General features: G+C 41.5%; 1 protein-coding gene across 2 annotated transcripts; it reads left to right on the top strand.

The window, feature by feature from the left end:
* Positions 1–5915: 5915 nt before the first annotated feature.
* klhl20 (kelch-like family member 20) lies at positions 5916–21559 on the top strand. 2 transcript variants are annotated; one of them, XM_046408090.1, is made up of 15 exons: positions 5916–6176; positions 8020–8083; positions 9603–9643; positions 9693–9860; positions 9944–10052; positions 10368–10574; positions 14219–14377; positions 14858–14952; positions 15107–15222; positions 15383–15566; positions 15729–15872; positions 16410–16543; positions 16760–16968; positions 17078–17184; positions 17485–21559. In XM_046408090.1, exons 4-15 carry the CDS (start codon positions 9706–9708, stop codon positions 17567–17569), a joined length of 1704 nt encoding a protein of 567 aa, XP_046264046.1. In that variant the 5' UTR covers positions 5916–6176; positions 8020–8083; positions 9603–9643; positions 9693–9705; the 3' UTR covers positions 17570–21559. The 2 variants fall into 2 exon arrangements, with proteins under 2 accessions (XP_046264046.1, XP_046264045.1); XM_046408089.1 differs by having other exon boundaries at positions 5918–6176; positions 9603–9860.
* The last annotated feature ends 218 nt before the right edge of the window (positions 21560–21777 follow it).

Here is a 21777-nt window from a genome sequence, read left to right as displayed (position 1 = left end):
GATGTTTGACTTAAATTAAATTTCCACAAAGCTTTGTTTTTCTTACTAAAATTCAAGGAGCTTCAAGGATTCAAGGAGCTTTATTGTCATTTCACACACGTAAAACATGAGTGGAACGAAATTAGTTTCCCCGGTCCCAGTATCAGCCCAAATTGAGTTCTTCAGAAATGGAGCAAGTGGTGGAATGTATGCAATGTACTGGTTGTACTTTGAGTATTTTCTGCTCCTTTCTTTCCTTCATTATTTAACAACTTTAGACTTTACATACAAAACATATCAGTTAAATTATGGTTAACTGCTACAGGTGAAATTGCTCCAGGATTGAGTGTGTGTGTGTGTACTGCATGTGTATATAAACACCAGTAGCTCAAATCAAGCAATTCCACTTCCTGTCTGACCAATGTGACAGTTGAACTGGTGGTTAAATGAACTGGTGATATCCCCTTGTATATCATAGGCATGTTGAGGTTCCCTCTACCAACAAGGAAATACACTGCTCAAAAAATAAAGGGGACACTAAAATAACACATCCTAGATCTGAATGAATGAAATATTCTTATTAAATACTTCGTTCTTTACATAGTTGAATGTGCTGACAACAAAATCACACAAAAATTATCAATAGAAATCAAATTTATTAACCCATGGAGGTCTGGATTTGGAGTCACACTCAAAATTAAAGTGGAAAAACACACTACAAGCTGATCCAACTTTGATGTAATGTCCTTAAAACAAGTCAAAATGAGACTCGGTAGTGTGTGTGGCCTCCGCGTGCCTGTATGACCTCCCTACAACGCCTGGGCATGCTCCTGGTGACGTGGTGGACGGTCTCTTGAGAGATCTCCTCCCAGACCTGGACTAAAGCATCCGCCCACTCCTGGACAGTCTGTGGTGCAACGTGGTGTTGGTGGATGGAGGGAGACATGATGTCCCATATGTGCTCAACTGGATTCAGGTCTGCGCCAGTCCATAGCATCAATGCCTTCGTCTTGCAGGAACTGCTGACACACTCCAGCCACATGAGGTCTAGCATTGTCTTGCATTAGGAGGAACCCAGGGCCAACCGCACCAGCATATGGTCTCACAGGGGGTCTGAGGATCTCATCTCAGTACCTAATGGCAGTCAGGCTACCTCTGGCGAGCACATGGAGGGCTGTGCGGCCCCCCAAAGAAATGCCACCCCACACCATTACTGACCAACTGTCAAACCGGTCACGCTGGAGGATGTTGCAGGCAGCAGAACGTTCTCCACGGCGTCTCCAGACTCTGTCACGTCTGTCACATGTGCTCAGTGTGAACCTGCTTTCATCTGTGAAGAGCACAGGGTGCCAGTGGCGAATTTGCCAATCTTGGTGTTCTCTGGCAAATGCCAAACGTCCTGCACGGTGTTGGGCTGTAAGCCCAACCTCCGTCTGTGGACGTCGGGCCCTCACACCACCCTCATGGAGTCTGTCTCTGACCGTTTGAGCAGACACATGCACATTTGTGGCCTGCTGGAGGTCATTTTGCAGGGCTCTGGCAGTGCTCCTCCTGCTCCTCCTTGTACAAAGGCGGAGGTAGCAGTCCTGCTGCTGGGTTGTTGCCCTCCTATGTACGCCTCCATGCTCTGGACACTACGCTGACAGACACAGCAAGCCTTCTTGCCACAATTTGCATTGATGTACCATCCTGGATGAGCTGCACTACCTGAGCCACTGGGTTGTAGACGCCATCTCATGCTACCACTAGAGTGAAAGCACCGCCAGCATTCAAAAGTGACCAAAACATCAGCCAGAAAGCATAGGAACTGAGAAGTGGTCTGTGGTCACCACCTGCAGAACCACTCCTTTATTGGGGGTGTCTTGCTAATTGCCTATAATTTCCACCTGTTGTCTATTCCATTTGCACAACAGCAGGTGAAATTGATTGTCAATCAGTGTTGCTTCCTAAGTGGACAGTTTGATTTCACAGAAGTGTGATTCACTTGGAGTTACATTGTGTTGTTTAAGTGTTCCCTTGAGCAGTGTACATTCTGCAATTACTTTTCCGATGAAGTAATGTATATTTCTGTGTATTCCTTTGAATGTAATCTGTCCATCATTTTCCTACATTTAGACACCTCTAACCTGCAAACTAACATTAGTTTAAAGTGAGGTTAGGCAATGACAGTGTAGGTGAAATGTGTAAATAAATAAATGTGGGTGAAAGTAAATGAATCATACAAATAAACCATGAAGTTGAACTGTATCATGATCATTTTAATCTTACATGCATCCTATAAATGTTTCTTTCCAACCAGATTGAACACAGTGTGAAGGTGGGTGTGTGGGTGGCGTGTGAAACATTAGTCAAGCATTTATTTCTGGTAAAAAAAATAAACTTATTGAAGAAATCAATAGTTTAGTAAGTACTGCAGCCACTGTCCCTGTGTGTTATCCTGGACTGACTTTTAATTCCATCAGACATGATGCAGAAACCTGCCCGGATTAGATTTCATCCTGCAAAGTTATTAACTGAAGGAATTAATCATATAAAATAATTTATGCAGATGAATAAACTGCTCAGTAACCAAAGCATTCACAGCTGCTGTCAGGACTGCACTGTGTCCATGTTTCAGAGTAAATTTGATATTTTTTCTTGAGAAATTTTTACTTGTCTGACAACTGTTGCCATAGGTTGTTTATGCTAAAAATGTTTACCAAGGCTGCAGATCATCAGTAGTGATGCGCGGATTGCAGTTATGTCCATGGGCACTGCATTTAATGCCCAGATCTGACAGGCCAGGTCATAAAAATTAGCGTTCTGATTAATAGCTGATGTGTTGTGGATGGGTTGGATAGGGTGAGACGTCTCCACACTAGCTATGTGCTAGCTGTCAGGATCTGATGTCAGTTAATGTTGTTTGCTCTTTATATCTTATTGAGTGTTTTGTAATGTTTTGTGCTGGTTAAGCAGGTCTTTTTGACACATACAGTAAACAGCCAGTGGATGGCACTATTACCTCTATGTTCACTCTAAGTGTGTAACACATGACATGCTATGGCGTACATAAAGTAAGTTCAAATTTTGGTACAGCATTGTACATAAAGACCTCAAACTCAACAAGTGAGTCCTCAAAATGAACATGAGAACACCTGGCAGATTTCAGACAGAAGTAGATAAAAGAAGCTTGTGAAGAAAGATAGTTGTACACTCATTGCCAGGATACTGACTAAAGACAACTAAAGAACAATTAAAGAATAAAAGAGACTTAAAGATACAAGAGATACAAGATAGGTTTATTTGTCACACACACAATCATACACGGTACAATGTGCAGTGAAATTCTTTGTGTCCCTGCTACCAAAAAATAGGTAAATAAAAAATTTTAATTTAAAGAAAAATAATAAAATTAAAATTAAATTTAAAAAAAGTGAAAATGTGCATTATTTACATGAGTGGTATTTACATCTAGTGCATGTAGTGCAGGTGGGAGTGGGATTGTCCAGATTAACGCTCACTGTTGAGCAGACGGATGGCCTGGGGGAAGAAGCTTCTCCTCATCCTCTCAGTGTTGGTTCTCAGGCAGCGGAACCGACGGCCTGATGGCAACAGGGACAAGAGTGAGTGTCCGGGGTGATGGGGCTGATCTTCTCGGCTCTCGACTTGCATCGTTTGGTGTAAATGTCCTGCAGGTCGGGTAAGGTTGTTCTGATTGGACTACCCTCCTAAGGGCCGAGAGGTCCTGCTTTGTGCAGCTGCCCCTCCATGTGGTGATGCTCCCACTCAAGATGCTCTCAGTGGTGCAGGTGTAAAAGTTCCTGAGCACCTTGAGGGGGAGCCTGAAGTCTCTGAGGCGTCTGAGGTGGAAGAGACGCTGCCTGGCCTTCTTAACAGTCCTGTGAATGTGCAGTGACCAGGACAGGTCCCATGTGATAGTCACACTGAGGTATTTAAAACTGTCCACCCTTTCCACCTCAGACCCGCCAATGCAGAGTGGACGGATGTCCTTCTGCTGCTTCTTCCTGTAGTCCACAATCAGCTCCTTAGTTTTGCTGACGTTCAGCAGGAGGTTATTCTCCTGGCACCAGCTCTCCAGGTGGGTGACCTCCTTCCTGTAGGCCTCCTCCTTGTTGTGGGAGATTAACCCCACGATGGCTGTGTCGTCAGCAAACTTTATAATGGTGTTACTGTCTGATGTGGACACACAGTCATGTGTATACAGGGAGTACAGCAGGGGACTCAGCACGCAGCCTTGGGGGGATCCAGTGTTGAGGGTGAGGGGGGGTGAGCTATGGGGGCCCACGCGTACCACCTGTTGTCTGCCAGTAAGGAAGCTGTGGATCCACCTGCACAGGGAGGAGTTCAGTCCAAGATCACACAGCTTGGTTACCAGTCTGGAGGGGACTATGGTATTGAATGCTGAACTGTAGTCCACAAACAGCACTCTCACATAGTTCCCCATCCTAGTGTCTACGTGGGAAAATATGGAAAAGATGGAAAATATGTATTGGGGGGCGTTAGTTCATCCTTGGCCTTGGAAGTGAATGCAGTAATGAAGTATTACTCCTTTATAAGTGCATAGTATAGTTAGTCAAACATGCTAACAACTGCAGCTCACAGTAAAGCACACTGTTTTGTATTTTTTTTTCTTGAAATTTTTTGCACTTAGGAACTTTTACTAGTTTCTGACTTTGGAACAGAATTTGCAGAAACTTTTCCATCACTGATATTCTCCACTTAGTCTTGTGAGGACTGAGTAAAGTTCTGGGTTGGTTGTATTATCTAGCATGAGATATTGTCTGTTTCCCTCCCTCCATTGTAGTTTGTAGATCAGTTCTGCGCTGGCGTTCAAAGATTGGTCCAGTGTATATGGCAGCAGACCTAAATAAAATGAAAATTGTCAGAGGTCACAGACTCAGAGGTCAGCCTCTTCTTCTCTCAGTTGCTGCTCCTGCTTTCGCTGTCGACCCCACGCCGTCGATGTGAGGGTCGAAGGGAAGGGCAGAGAATGTTGCTATGATGTGATGTAAAGCCCTTTGAGACAAACTGCTTGTAAAAATGGACTATACAAATAAACTTGTCTTGTCTTTCCACTTTGTGGCATTGTTGCACAATTCTCAAGGTCAGTTACTTTGATATAAAGAATCTTCAAATAGCAGTGGGTGAGTGTTTAGTGAGTTATTTTTCTACTACTTACCTTTGATAGCTTGCAATTAAATCTTGTATTCATGTGAGACACACAGGAAAATGCTTTGAGTAGCAGCAGTGTCTGTTAGATTTTATATTACACAGCAAAATGTTAAACACAATGTTGAGCACTGTTTACGGACTACCCAGGCCATCGTCTGGGAACAAACAATTTGGAACGGACCTATTCACTTGGCAGCCAGCAGATCACATCAGCTAATGAGTGGCCTAGGATGCATAAATCTGATTTGACAAAATATGTACATGGATATATAGTTTATTTGTCCATATATTTCTCATGCACATATAATTGTGATGTATGAATATGATATATTACAATAGGCCTATTAATTAGCATTTGTTTAAAATTTGTCATAACTGAAAGATAAAAAAAGAGAAAAAAAAGGTTTTACACTGGCTTCTGAAAATGTCTGGGCCATGTACATTTCCTGGTTTTAAAATAACCCAACTGAACGTAATTGAATAGTCCTGACGTATACATTATGGTATCACAATATCCCTACAATAAACAAGCTCCGTGGTATTTTTTGCAATGCATCTCAAACCCTTTGCTACAACGTTATTGTTCGATAAGGCACGTAAAACTTCACATAAAAAAACGCCGGTTCGATTCCCCCGCCTGATCCGTAATTCTTAATTAATGGCTCCAATAACTGGACGTCCTGCAGCGCTCTCTGGTGGCAAGTGCCAATAAATGAATATGGAATAAAGAGCAGGGAGCGCATTTTCGTAATAACAGTAAACTATGAAAATTTTCTTTGCAGTACTCCAATTATTTAATGAACTGTGGTTCTGTATACATTTGATAATACTCTTGACCTATGTTGTTATGCAATGACGTACTTTTACACATTTATCTTGAAAACCTACTATCCGGAAGTGGCGCTTGGTATTTGGCATGCGCATAATACCGAGGAAGAAAAGCACCAGTGTTTAACCGACGGCATTAAATTGTAAACATTAGGAACCTGGGCTACTTCTCTCTGTAGCTGGGATGGAAATATAAGGTAAACCCTGTTTTAGACGTGCCTTCTTTTATGTGAATGGTTGTCACTGTTGGCTATATTCACTCATGTCGTTTCAGGAGCGTTGACGTTAACTTAACTTAGTTATCGTTAACGTTACAGTTTATAACATCAACGGTTTCCGACCTAATACTGAAATCGACTCTGTACCCCTCATGTCAGGAACGTCTTCATTTTTTAAATTACATTTCGTTTTCCTTGCTTGTATCGATTCACTTCAACGTTACACTTTTGCTTTTTGTGAGAATCGCCTGTGGATTCCCTTCTACGTCGCTAGCAATAGCACATAGCGTTCCCAAACGCTTCCCAGACATCCTCGGGAAATGATGTTGCTAACCTGTTGGCTAGCTCAGTGATTTTTAAAGCTATGCGTAAATAAATACTCCCGGTAGCAAAAGTTCTTTCTTTTCAGCTCATCCATGTCTGCCACAACCGTCCACAAACCTGAACGATACCTAGTTCTTACCATACCATTGGAAATTGTGGCACGCTAACTAGCTAGCTTACTCCCCATCCGGATCTGTCTATCTGCTGAAATTGCTAACAACAAACAGTTAGCTCAAATCTACAGTAGTTGATAGTTGCGAAGAATGCACAAACGAATAATTCACAGGCAGTGACTTTAACGTTATATGAAGTGACAGGACTGGCTAAGCGTATTTTAACACAGGGCGCTAACATAAAATCTGAGCAACCTCTGATCCCATTAAACAGTATCCGTTTGGGCTTCGATTTGTGTCACTAATTAATCCTAATCAGCTATAATGTTAGTAACGCAATGTTATCCTAAAACTCTGCCCCACCTTAGCTGCGACGTTGCTTGACCACTGATTCCCAAACTTACCCAACACTTTTAGGTATCAAATTTATAATTATTTAAACGAAATGTCCAGTATTGTCATAATAAAACAATAAAAGAAATTATAAATAACCCTGAACCTGAACACAACCACAGACGAGTTGTGTGGAAATACCGCACTCACAAATATTATATACAGTAAAATGATTTGTAACACTCAGATTTCAAAATTGTGTTTAAATAACAGCAACAGTTAACGTACTAAGTTACCAGTGCTGTAGTGACATCTGTAAAACGTATTGGTCCTCAATACAAATGCCTTGTAATTAGAGGTGAAATGGTATCCAAAATTCACATAGGCACCTCGTTTCGGTGTCATAGTTTTTGATTCTGCATGTAAAACAACAACAACAAAACAATAATAATAACATCGTCATTTATTTTGAAAAGTACTTATATTCAGAAGTGGCTCATGGCTTTAATTCTCACTGTTACTGTCAAGGCACTCAGACAAAACAAAAATGTCATGTTGTAAATTATGTAGCTTGTTTGAAGTGTTTTCACAGACACACCAGACTTCAGCTGATCCATGCAAGCATACAGTTTGACACTAAATGTTGTCCATTTAAGTAAGTGACCAGAAGACTGTAGTCACCCCCTTCAGTGGATCATGGAATGTCATGGGAGGATTCTCTGTCCAAAATTGACTGTCTGGGCCAAACTAAGTAATATGCTATAATTGTTAGACGACAACTGGTGCACTGCCAAAACTTTCAGGATAAAACTTGTGTTCTAAGATTTCTCTTAAGCATGTGCGAGTGGCGTACCAAACTGAAAGTCATGTACCAAACAGTTTTGGACAAATAGACGTTACACCTGTACAGAGCTTGTGGTATTAATTGATTTTGTAAATACTGTGTCAAAAAGTGTACTAAACTCAATCATTTTTTGGCTGTTTTGTTAATGTTGTTCATGTCTCCTTCTATTACATTTGCATTGAGGTCATTTGTTTTGTTGTCTTGGTAGGTTAACCTAAGGGTGTGGGACCAAACCTTGTTCTTCAGTGCATGGACGCAAAGCCAATGCGCAGGTAGGTGTGGTATAAAAGTGTGAAAGAATATCTCTATGATCATTTGACAGGATGGAAATCTGGGGGTATTACTTCCAGACTACTTTCTAGACTCTTAAACAATGATGGTTTTAATGAAAGCTTAGATTTAATCTCACCAACAAGACTGACATTTAACATCCATGTAGACTGGACTTTTTTTTTTTTCACATGGAAAATCTTTTGTATGAAGATAAATAAAAACATGTACAGGTTTCCACTATAGTAATGAAAATGCTTCAGAATTAGTCTTGCTCAGGGAACTTGTGTGAACACCCCATAACTCTGTGACACCCATCCTGTTATGTCACCACAAGCTTGTCTTCGAGGCAGACAAATCCCTGCTATACACAGTTTACCCTTGATCAAAGACAAGTCAGTGGGGGCTCTAACCAAAACCGATCTTGAAAGTTTTGTAGAAAGTAACTGTATGGGATGAGCCTGCCTTTAGCTTTTATATTTAATGCAGTGTATCCTTCACATTAAGTTGGCAGGAGAGGGGCACACTCCTTGCTGTGCAATGAATATATACATGCTGATGAGTGGTGTTTTCCCTGAAAGTAATTAAACATACTCCAAGTAGTTGTCATTGAAGGAACATATCACATATCACAGCATCAGAGTTGCCTAATAATCTGTCAAGACACAAATATAGATTTATTATATTATTTATTCTGGGTTAAGTTGTACTGTGTTAGCGTTTCATAATTATTTGGTCACTGAATGACAGTTTATTCATTACGTTTGGGTAGCCTAGTTTTGGTAATGATAGTTTTCATGTCTGTGGAGATTCTCAGTCATCCAGGTCATATTCACTCAAAGAGTTAAAGCAAGGTGTCTGGACTTGTGAAGATTTGACTTGAAGACGTTTCACTGCTCATCCAAGCAGCTTCATTAGCCAGTTGTTAGACTCAGATAGCCAGTCGTTAGACACAGAGGGCCATCTCTGGCAGTCAAACTACATAGACAAATTTGCAGGACTATCAGATCCTTTGTTGTAGTTAGTTTCATTTAGTCACACCCACTGAGGATATATATTTGTTCCCCACCAGACAGTTTTTTCAGAACTCTTTGAGTGATAGTTTCCATGAAAACATATAATCTCTCTCACCCGTGACGATTAGGTCACATGTTGCCCTCGATGCGTCCAGATGACTGAGATTTTTTGGCTGATACTGGGAACATGAGCTGAAACAAACCCATGTCCCAGACCCAACCTGATCCTGTACCAACAGCTCTACAAACATGTAGGGGAACACCGAGTGAACTGACCGCTGTAGATAGGCTTACTCTGGATATCTAATGGCCAAAGACCCTACTATATTTAGTACCTACAGACGGAGACAGTCAATCAGGTGTGTGCGATTGACTTCGGTGCCATCTCATAATCTCGTCTTTGTCATCGACATTGAAAGAAAGGTTGTTGACAAACAATTTAGTCATAGATTTCTTGAATGAGATTAACGCTATCACAAACATTACCCATTTGCTTGATGTTTAGGGTCACCAGTGCACGCCAAGACGCCACTGGAATGGACATCACCAGCCGCTGTACTCTGGGGGACCCCAACAAGCTCCCTGAAGGGGTCCCCCAGCCTGCACGCATGCCTTATGTCTCGGACAAACACCCACGGCAGACCCTGGAGGTCATCAACTTGTTGAGAAAACACCGCGAGCTCTGCGATGTCGTGCTGGTGGTGGGTGCCAAGAAGATTTACGCTCACCGTGTGATCCTGTCTGCCTGCAGCCCCTACTTCAGGTACCCAGAGACCTTTTACTCGACTCTGATCTGTTAAAGGAAAATATATGTGGAATATCTCTTGATTTCCATGTTCTCTGCAGGGCGATGTTCACTGGGGAGCTGGCAGAGAGCAGGCAAACAGAAGTAGTTATCCGCGACATCGATGAGAGAGCCATGGAGCTGCTCATTGACTTTGCTTACACTTCACAGGTAACAGCTGTGGACAGTGTTTTTATATTTGGTTTTGGGATTAGTGGTGTGTTGTTTGCTGAAACATTTGTGTTCACAAAATGCCACTGTTGATGAGAGTTAACATGCAGATTGTCAAAAAAATCTGGTAAACACAACAAGATAAGTGTCAGCAGTAGCCAGATGTGTGCATGTGACGGATATTTGCGTTTGAACAAATACTAACAACAGAAGGAGCTTGTTAAATCTGCTGCTAGTCACTGACAGAGTTCAAAAGTTTATGTTTACTTAATCAAATCATGACCCGGGCTTTCGGTAAAAATGTGCCGCTCCTAGGTGACTGTAGAGGAAGGAAACGTCCAGACGCTGCTCCCTGCTGCCTGCCTTCTCCAGCTGGCAGAGATCCAGGAGGCCTGCTGCGAGTTCCTCAAGAGGCAGCTGGATCCCTCCAACTGTCTGGGCATCAGGGCCTTCGCAGACACACACTCCTGCCGGGAGCTGCTCCGCATTGCAGACAAGTTCACCCAGCACAATTTTCAGGAGGTACGTGATCACAGGTTGTGCTGCGTCTTCCAAATTCTGTTGAAATGAAGGGAATTATTCTCTTACCGTTTAAACATGTTTTAGTTTTGCTTATAATGTCTTTTTGAGTCAAGCAAGCACATTTGCAGATATGCATGTATTTTTACTCAGACCTTTTGGATATAAAGACAGCAGAGCTAAGACTTGTGTTTCCTTTTATCCTGCCACACTGCTGTCAGAGCCATACTATGCCTGACTTTGGTCTGTATTGTTTGTATGTGAATGTGTCCGTTTATATGCTAAATAATTATGGATGTAAAAAAATATAAGATAAGATAAACCTTTATTAGTCCCGCAGTGGGGAAATTGTGGTTGATGGAGTCATAACCCACGTATCATGATACGTGTTGTATCACCAGGTTCTTGCCAATACACAGCCCTGTACATTCAAGGATTCAAGGATTCAAGGAACTTTATTGTCATACCAGCTCACATTCACATGTTTATGTTACGAAATTAGAACTCAGGTCCCGGGAGCAGTAGGTGGACTATAAAAATATAAAGTACGATGTAACATAGAATATAAACTAAACAGAAAATAGAATATAAAACTAGACATTTAAATAAGCTAAACCTTAAATAAGAAGCCGGTTTTAACATATAGCAGCAGTGTGTGCTAGTGTGAGGTAGTCCAGTACATAATGTTGTTAGCAGAGTTCATGTCACACTCTTACAGCTCAGTTGTTTTTTTTGCGTTTTTCTTCAGCATTGCAGTTAAAGAATTAAGCAGATTTTGTAAAAATCAGTAAGTGATGGGACACTCTTCTCTCTTTCAGCTTCACTAAAACATCTTGCCTTGTGCATTTAGGTATGTTAGTAATAATAATAAGCATAAAGATAAACTTCCTTAATCTTTCACCAGCAATCCCTCATCCAGAGAAGGCAGTGAGATTTAGACAAGAGGAGAAAAAAAAACATTGGTTTGCGGCTTGTGAGTCAGCACAAAGAGGAAATGAGCTCCAAGCTGATTGCTTGTCTGGGCTGCACAGCAGCTGACACACAGACTGGCTTCTTGTCTTTCAAGCGACTCTTGTTGCTGCCTCAGGTGATAATTGAGCGGTTCATAACATTTCTGACAAACCATAGATTATGTGACAAACAAGTTGATTGATGCACAGAGAAACAGACACAGGTTTTCTTGATACTTTCCTAGTTGTCAGAATCTCTTGAGTATTCCCAAATACAAATACACTTCTTATTAAAGGTGTGTTGAGTCTGTTGATATCCATTTAGCATCCATAAGTAACTATATTCTTTATTTTGAATACACAAAGTGGGAGTTTACATTTGGTGTGATTCTGTTCGATCACTTCATTTTGATGATACAAAACGAGTACAGAAATCTATTTGTGCATATAGCGGAAATTAAATAGACCTCCCAAAGGAGACTGAGAGCAAAGTGACGCATCGCCTTATTTTTCAGATGGTGCACCTGTGATATTAACATATAACATATAACACTTTTTAATTTTGGTTCCAAAAATGGAACTGTAGCTGTAACACAGATGGAGCTCAGTGGTAGCCTGGTTGCTTTGATCCATGTAGGCTTGGTGGAGACATTAATCTGCCGTCACATTCTGCATTCATTCTAAATTCAGCAAGAATTCAGTGTTTGTCAGTCTGACTGAATCACACTGAAACTGGACTGCAGCAATATGAAAACAGCTCTAGAGCTGCAACAGTTAATCAGTTAATCAGTTTGTCGACATCAATAGGAAACTATTTCATTAACCAGAGAATTGTGTTAGTTTTTTGGAAAAGAAAGAAACGCAAATGTTCCGTTTCCAGCTTCTCACATGTGATGGTTTGATTCTTTCTCATGTCATACACAGTAGTGAAATGAATACAGTGCATCCAGAAGGTATTCACACGCTTCGCTTTTTGCACATTTTGCTATGTTACAGTCTCATTCCAAAATGGATTAAATTAAATTTCTCCCTCAAAATTCTACACAAAATACCCCATAATGACAAAGTGAAAGAACTTTGCTTGAATATATATTTTTGCAAATTTATTAAAAATAAAAAAACATATATAACATGTACATAAGTATTCACACCCTGTGATCAACATTGTTGAAGCCCCTTTAGCAGCAATTACAGCCTCAAGTCTTTTTGAGTATAATCCCATAAGCTTGGCACACTTATTTTTGGGCAGTTTCTCCCAGTCTTCAATGCAGAACCTCTCAAGCTCCATCAGGTTGGATGGAGAGTGTCGGTGCAAAGCCATTTTCAGATCTCTCCAGAGATCCTCAATAGGGTTCAAGTCTGGGCTTTGGCTGGGCCATTCAAGAACATTCACAGAGTTGTCCTGAAGCCACTCCTTTGTGATGCTGGCTGTATGTTTAGGGCCCAGTCTGAGGTCCAGTGCACTCTGGAGCAGGTTGTCAGCAGGGATGTCTCTGTACATTGCTGCAGTCATCTTTCTCTTGACCATCATCATCTTCATCTTCATCATCTTTCTCTAGTCTCCCAGTTCCTGGTGCCACAAAACATCCCCACAGCATGAGGCTACCACCACCATGCTTGACAGTAGGAATGGTATTGACCTGGTGATGAGCAGTGCCTGTTTTCCTCCAGATATGATGCTTGTCATTCATGCCAAAGAGTTCAATCTTTGTTTCATCAGCCCAGAGCATTTTGTTTCTTGTGATCTGAGAGTCATTCAGGTGCCTTTTGGCAAACTCCAGACAGGCGTTCATATGCATTTTACTGAGGAGTGGCTTCCTTCTGGCCACTCTACCATGCAGGCCTGACCGGTGGAGTGCTGCAGAAATGGCTGTCCTTCTTGAAGGTTCTCCTCTCTCTCTTGGTTTGTGCTCTGACATGCACTGTCAACTGTGAGGGCTTAGACAGGTGTGTGCCTTTCCAAATCATGTCCAATCAACTGAATTTACCACAGGAGGACTCAACTCAAGTTGTGAAACCTCTGAAGGATGATCAATGTAAACAGGATGCACCTGAGCTGAGTTTTGAGTGGCAAAGGGTGTGAATACTTATGTACATGTTACATTTTTTGTTTTTCATTTTTTAATACATTTGCAAAAAAATCAAGCTCAAACTAAGTTTCACTTTGTCATTATGAAGTATTTTGTGTAGAATTTTGAGGGAAAAAAATTAATTTAATGAGACTATAACATAACAAAATATGGAAAAAGTGAAGTGATGTGAATACTTTCTGGATGCATTGCATCTTTGGTTGGATATTTTATGACATACTTTAGATGTCCAGTTAACCTAATGTGCATGTTTTTGGTATTGTGGGAGGGCGCTGGAGTGCCAGAGAAAACCCACGCAGGTGCAGGGAGAACATGCAAACCTGAGTCGAACCTGAAACCCTCTTGCTGTGAGACGACAGTGCTAACCACTGCACCCCAAAGCTGCCCTAATATAAAAATCACAGTATTAAGTGATGTGACTTTTACCCAGCTGAGTTGAACTTTAAATGTTCAAATGAAGAGGAAGGCAGTTAGCCTTGTGATGATAACAACCCTGTGGTGAACGCATGCTTTTGAAAATGATGGATTTATCGGTTGAGGAGAAATAGAATCTCCTGTTCTCTGAGTGGCAGAGCTGCTGACTGACTGGACTGCTCTGTCGTCTTAGGTAATGGAAAGTGAAGAGTTCATGCTGCTGCCTGCCAACCAGTTGATTGACATCATTTCCAGTGATGAGCTCAATGTGCGGAGCGAGGAGCAGGTTTTCAACGCTGTGATGGCCTGGGTGAAATACAGCATCCAGGAACGCAGACCGCAGCTGCCTCAGGTTTGTGGCTGAACCAGTGTCCTACAGCAGTTCCTAATATTGTTGTACAATCAAGGCACACACAGCACTCAGCGTTACTTTGGGCTTAACATTAGATTAGATTCAACTTTATTGTCATTACACATGTACAAGTACAATGCAACGAAACGCAGTTTGGCATCTAACCAGAAGTGCAATAAGCAGTAAGTGCCAGGTATACAGTCATTTACAGTATATACAGGGTATGTACAGGTGTTACAGATATACTATAAACATGATATACAGATTATTGTCATAATATACAGGGTTTCTAAGTACTATGAACATACTATACAGATGGATATGTGCTTTAGTGTGCATCCAGTGTAGGCAGAAACTATAACACAATTTACAAATGATATTTACAGATGTTAAATTAAGCTGTAAATAATAATTGTAAATTGTGTTAACATGTAGCAGAAGAGCACTCGGGGACTGATAATAGTGTGTTGTGTTCTGCAGGTCCTGCAGCACGTCCGTCTGCCGCTGCTCAGCCCCAAGTTCCTGGTGGGCACTGTCGGGTCAGACCCTCTCATTAAGAGTGACGAGGAGTGCAGGTGGGTTGCTGCTGGTGCTGACCTGGGTCCGGGAATTTGGTGGATTCCTTTGAATTGTCATATGAGACTTTTCTGTTTTTCTTCTGAATTTTGAGAGGAGAAACCTTTACCTCGACATAATCTACTGTATCTCACTGTTTTTCTGTTGTTTCAGAGACCTGGTGGATGAAGCTAAGAATTACCTGCTGCTGCCGCAGGAGAGGCCGTTGATGCAGGGCCCCAGAACCCGGCCAAGGAAACCCATCCGCTGTGGAGAGGTACTCTTTGCAGGTCAGTACCTTCAGGCAATAAATGAATCAACTATGTAGACATGTTTAGACACCATCGCCAGTGTGGGGGATTGTAAAAAGTATATTTTCGTGTCCTCATTTGTATCATTCTTCTAATAATTTAATATTTGTGTGCTCTCCCATGTCTCCATGTCTTGCAGTTGGTGGTTGGTGCAGCGGTGATGCTATTTCCAGTGTGGAGCGTTACGATCCTCAGACCAACGAGTGGCGGATGGTGGCATCGATGAGTAAGCGGCGGTGTGGAGTCGGCGTCAGTGTTCTGGATGACTTGCTGTATGCAGTGGGAGGTCATGATGGCTCATCGTACCTCAACTCTGTGGAGAGGTTAAGGATCCCTTACGATTTACGTTCTTCTCTTTCTATACTGTGGTTCTTGCTCCCGTTGCCTTTCCACTTGGCTAAATGAAAATGACCTGGAATTAAAATTTGTTTATTTGTTTATTTATTTATATTATCGATTCTCTTTCTTTCATCTCTCTCGTCCAGATATGATCCGAAAACCAATCAGTGGAGCAGCGACGTGGCCCCCACTAGCACTTGCCGTACCAGCGTGGGTGTGGCTGTCCTTGGTGGTTATTTGTATGCAGTAGGGGGACAGGATGGGGTTTCCTGTCTCAACATTGTAGAAAGGTAATTGTCAGAACTCTTGTTTCTATGATCAAACAGCTGCTGTTGTTTTAGAGCTCAGATTAAACCAACAAATTCAAACCTTCAGCCTGCAACTTGCTAATTGTGGATTGTGATGGGATGCCTGGGGTGTCGCACTGGTAGTTGTCTATGGAGTGTATGGAGAGCAATGAACTAGTTAATCTTTCAGTTCAGTTTGCCCAATTATATTGTTTAACACAGTACACTAAAATAGTTGTTCAAATGAAAGCCTTGTGAATTCTAATAGCATATTAATAGCTTGCACCTCAGCTTAATAATGTGTGAATTAAGACGGTCAGTGTAGACACATTGAGCTCTGCCAAGTACTGCAGACTGCAGCCAACTGTACTTAGATGAACTGGCAAAATTTTTTGAGGCTTTCCATAAACTAAATGTTTAAACAATCATTTGTTAAAGATAGGACAAAGATAGCCTTGTTGCATTGATTCTTTCATTAGTAATGTAATGCTATGCAGTAGCTTTATCTTATAGAATGGTGGCATGGTTCTTCTGCTTCAGGTATGATCCTAAGGAGAACAAATGGACTCGTGTGGCCTCCATGAGCACCAGGCGACTGGGTGTGGCTGTGGCTGTGCTGGGGGGGTTCCTCTACGCTGTAGGAGGGTCTGATGGGACGTCACCTTTAAATACAGGTATGGTACTGAGGCTTTTTGTGTATGTAATGCTTGAGTGTCACATGTGCATAAAATCTCAGAACACAGAGTTTGAGGAATGAACCTCAGGAAAATGTCACACACAGAGACATTGGTTTGAGTGTTCTATCGAAGGAACTTCTATGTTCACTGTAGTCATTTTCATTTTTGTCATTTAATTTCCCTCTTCTTTCTTTCTCTTTCTCACCTTGTCAGTGGAACGCTACAACCCTCAAGAGAACCGCTGGCACACGGTGTCTCCCATGGGAACCAGGAGGAAGCACCTGGGCTGTGCGGTCTACCAGGACATGATTTACTCTGTTGGAGGGAGAGACGACACCACAGAGCTGAGCAGTGCAGAGCGATACAACCCCAGGACCAACCAGTGGTCTCCTGTAGTAGCCATGACATCCAGACGAAGCGGGGTGAGCATTTGTGTATGTGTGTGTGTGTGTTTAAAAATGTGTGTAGTTGAAGTGTGACGTAATCTAATCAGTGCACGAGGCTGACGTGTGAACGGGTGTGTATCCATAGGTGGGCTTAGCTGTGGTGAATGGTCAGCTGATGGCAGTGGGAGGCTTTGACGGGACGACGTATCTCAAAACTATAGAAGTCTACGACCCTGATGCTAACACGTGGAGGTACGTGCCGCTTTCTAAAAATCATATCACTGCATCCTCGTTATCATCAAACATCATATAAATTATTTAGCTATCACTTACATCACGTGAAGAAAGTCACAGTATATTCCACAACAAAACATATTAGGCAGCCATTTGAAACTGTCCATCACAGAAGCCCCAGTTAATTTCCTCAGTCTTCCTCGTCTGTTCTGCCATGTTCACGTTCATTTGTATGTGAACACTTTACTTTTAAGGATCTTTTTTTTTTTTCCTAATCCACGAGAAGTACATCACTTGATTCTCACTCACTCTTTCCAGGTTGTACGGCGGAATGAACTACCGTCGGCTGGGAGGAGGGGTAGGCGTCATTAAAATGACTCACTGTGAATCCCACATATGGTAACACCAAACCCTCCCCCCCACCACCTCTCTGTCACACACATACACACACACACAGTCAAACACTTCTCATCGCGTTGCATTGGATGCCTCTTTTCACCAACTCTCGTGCCTCCAAAAGAGACGCTGCAATTCGTGCGAGGAGGAAAAAAAAAAAGATGTGGAGGGGGGGGGGGGAGGGTGAGACAAGACATAAAGAGCAAAAAACTTTGAATACGAGTTCATCCCCGACGTTACTCTGAGGTCATGAAGTTTGGAATACCCCTCATCGACTGACCGTGGTCACCATGAAGTGTGCTGAGCGCAGAAGTCTACAAAGAACCATTACGCTTCCAGTGTGGAGAGACAGTCCTCATGTCGCCTCTACCAAGTTTTCGTCCTTCCAGGCTCTCCCGGTATGAGACAATTGATTTGGTGTTTGTGATGGCTGGAAACTCAGCTCGGGTTGATTATCTTATATTTCTGGGGTTTATGAAGTTTGGAAGAGGAAGGTTTTCAGTTTTTCACTTGAGAAAGACAGCTTCCCTTATCCTAAAATGGCAACCCACAAATTTTGAGATTTATTTATTTCCTGGCGATGCAGCATTGCAAACTAACTGTCAGAGGTAAAATCTCTCTTTCTTTTCCTACTTTGCCGTAGGCTTCAAAACATAAATCTCAGCTGTGGCTGTTATGTCTTCGGGACTCATGTGTAGCATCAAACACTAGCAAGCTGTCAGGCAGTTGTATCCTGAAGGCATCTATACGTTCAGAGAGGAAAAAACACAGTTTATTTCGCTGGTAATGGTCACCAGGGAGCAGCATTACAAGGAGGTGTTTTAGGAAGTGACTGCTACTCAGTTCTTTCTCTCAAACCTCCTGTCGTGGAATGGGGCTTTGCTTCTGCTGCTGCACTTTACAGGAGGCTGCTGTGGCTGTTTGTTACCATGGGAACATTTGAAGACAGTGTGAATGAGTACACTACACGACCTGTTAGTCAACTTTATCCCCGCACAGTTGAAAGAATTTGGACGCCAAAATCATCCGGTTGTGTTGCTGGTTTGTCGTCCTTTCCAGTGCTGAATGCTAAACACCTCTGTATGCTTCAAACAAACTGAAGACCAGACATTATTAGAATGAGCAACTAAAATGCCATTATTGGAGCAATAACAACAATTACATTCTCCTTCTTATTGGCCAATAACGTCTCGGTTAGACTCAGCTGTTTTAACACTGTGTGAAGGACCTCGTTAGATGATCTGACAAGCACTTCGGGCCGAGGCATACTGAGACCTTAACAGTGTCACGTGCTGTGTTTCAGAGCTGCCTCCAAAGTGACATGCTGGCAATAGTCTATATTTTATGTTGTATTCTGTTGTCAACAAATCTCATTAAAAGACCAAAAACCAACAATGCCTATTAATTCCCACCGAAGTCTTTAAATGTTTCAAAACACGTACGAATGTAATGTTTAATTCTTCACTTTTTTTGCAGCAGTGGATTAATCCATGTTTGGTGCTCTACTGAGTGTTTGTTGCAGCAGAACAATGTATGTGGGATAGGGTATAATTTCAGTGTGTGTGTGTGTGTGTGTGTGTGTGTTCGTTCATGGTGATACAGGATCACGTCACCCAGTGAACAGTGTGGCTCACTGATGTGTTTTTACTAATTTTGGACATCTATCAGATGTTGATACCCACACAGTACTTGTGTGCAGGAAGATACCTTCATTGTTGGTTTGGGTCTGCACATGGGATTTGTTGACAAAAAGAATAAAGAATATCATCTTACCATTAAAAGCTAATTGTAGTTATTTTAAAGTAACTCTAAATGTCTGTGTTGTTTTGGAGATTTGAAATTGAAATCCAAACGTGCTGCCTTAAAATATGGGATTGCTTTCCCTATTTCCCTATTTAAAATAAAACAAGAGTGAAATTTTGTGTTTACATCCTAGGTCATCAAATTCCATACGCTTGTTTAATGTTTTGACACTAAACACTAGAGCCAGTGATCCACTGTGGATGATTTTAGTGTACGTGTCTCAGAACTTGATTAAGTTTCCGTACCAAAGTCAAGCCACGAGAGAAGTCTAATTTTTGTTCATTCCCCCGTAATGCAACTCAGAGGCTCGGCCTGGCTGGACAGACGGACCACGGCAAGGCTCAGCGCTTTGATGCAAGGAACGAGTTGAACTGTCAAATTAAACATTTGATGAGTATTGTAAATATTAAATGTCAGAACTGAAACAACTTTTCAGGCATTTAAGATGCTGATCACCTCTGGGTCAAAGGATAGGACAGCTTTTCTTTTTTTAGTAAATATGTTTTGCAATTCAGCAGTTTTGGAGATTATAATAGTTATTTTTGAATGAGTTACATAATATCCCTGATACCTAAAATTAGGGAGCCATTTTCTCCTTAAATGAAGGAGAAATGAACCCAGATTCTCTAACTGTTACACTTTCGGCATCTAAGTCTGGTCTCCTCCTGCAAGAAATTATAGTTAAAAGAATAGACCACATTAATATAATTCATAACTGTGTGTACATCAATAAGGAAATGGCTTCCTCTGTGGTAGTCAGTCAGGAGTAATTTTGTTTACAGCTTCGTGGGGAGGGGGGTTAGAGACACAGGTCCTTTTCTGTCTTCACAGTTCCCACATTCTTGTTTTATATATCAGTGTAATGGCACCCCCTGCTGGAGCACAGTTGTAGTGCGGCACTGATGTGAAGAATAAAAACACCCTCTTTAGTGTTTTTTTAAGCTCTGTAGGAAACAGAAGAGGAAATTGTTCGAGTCAAAGGGGAAATTATTTTGGATGAATCTTCTCAGAATTTATTGCACTGTGATTTTTTTTTTTAATCATATTTTTTATGGGTGTTGAACTTTCCAGATATGGGGGGTGGATGATATGTAAAAATCATCATAAGTCAACTTGAAACATTTCAGGCCTCACACTGAGAATGATGGATTTATTTCATAAATGCAACATGTGACTTACTTTGTGTCATGCGCGGTTCATCACAGTTGTGCACTTTAAATTATATATGGAACAAATGCATCGCTGTAATGACAGACACGTGACAGCACATACACAGCTGTTGTTATGCATTGTTTTAACCACATTTCCACGAGCAAGCAGGTGCTCACCCGAATATTAGTGTTGATGTTTGATAATAATTCAAATCTAAATTTCTGTTAGGTTTGTGCTAAAGGGAGATTTCAAGCTGCAGGATCACTGCTTGCCCAATGTTGCAATATGTCAAAACTTTTTGAGGTATTTTTCTTTTTTTTCTTTTTTTTTTGTTTGCAGTCACACATACTGATGGTGCTCACCTGAATCTGACCATTTCATGCAGTCGTCTGAAATGCTGACAGAGTAAGGCTTTGTAATCGTGCATATAGATTGTAGCTTTCATCAGTACCATTTGTTGTACTAAAAATGATACGGTGTGACCAGCTGTACATGCCTGCATCTTGAAAACTCTTCCAACAATATCATGCTACTTTTCACTGCCACAGAGTTACCAGGAAATGCCACTCAGCTTAAGAGCCCATACTCTGCATTATTTTGGCTCCAGACAGGCCCTGTTAAATAGCTTTCCTCACCAGGCACAACACCACATTCTTATCTTGTGCTGTGATGCCTTGTCAGACCGAGCAGCACTGTCAAAGACACTGCTAACTCTGGTGATAGATGTTTGACCTAACAAATACTGATTGGGCTGTCTTGGACCATTGGCACTGTATTTGGTTTCCCAAACTGAGTGGAGTTTCTGTTTTTTAGTCATGTAAGTTACTAATGATGCATTGTGATAGTGATGAACAGGAGTTCAGTCAGTAGCCTATATTCAGATATCTTGTTTTGAGTAGCCTCTGTGCGATATGTGACCCAAACAGGGCTGTGATCTCTGGTGTTAGTTTTCATGTATCATACAGCAATCTGTCAGCAGCTCTGGACTCACCATGTTCACCATGACAAGGATTAAACTTTCTCCCCAGAAAAAAAAAAAAAACTGTGTTTTATTCTTTGTTAGATTTACCCCAGAATGAAAGTTTGAGGAAAAGGAAATGAATGTAGCAAAAGTTTTTTTAATGATAACAATAATACTAATGATAATCACATCATGTTCAGTGATGGCATAGCTTACAATTTGTGCAGCAGTGTTTTTTTTTTTCTTTTGAGTGAGAAAAATAAGAGGCATTTTCTTAAAAAAAAAAGATGGGCCTGAAA

This window comes from Scatophagus argus, chromosome 13 (genome assembly GCF_020382885.2).
Source record: "Scatophagus argus isolate fScaArg1 chromosome 13, fScaArg1.pri, whole genome shotgun sequence".
Taxonomy (NCBI): Eukaryota; Metazoa; Chordata; class Actinopteri; family Scatophagidae; genus Scatophagus; species Scatophagus argus.
The sequence above is the reverse complement of the archived record's forward strand: the minus strand, read 5'-3'. Positions and strand labels throughout refer to the sequence as shown.

What these genes read in the sequence shown, in the direction of transcription:
- klhl20 (XM_046408089.1), top strand. Translation starts at nt 8,061, where the DNA reads ATGGACGCAAAGCCAATGCGCAG. An exon ending in ACTTTGCTTACACTTCACAG is followed by an intron (nt 10,053 to 10,367) that starts GTAACAGCTGTG and finishes TGCCGCTCCTAG; the next exon opens with GTGACTGTAGAGGAAGGAAA. An exon ending in GACGTCACCTTTAAATACAG is followed by an intron (nt 16,544 to 16,759) that starts GTATGGTACTGA and finishes TCACCTTGTCAG; the next exon opens with TGGAACGCTACAACCCTCAA.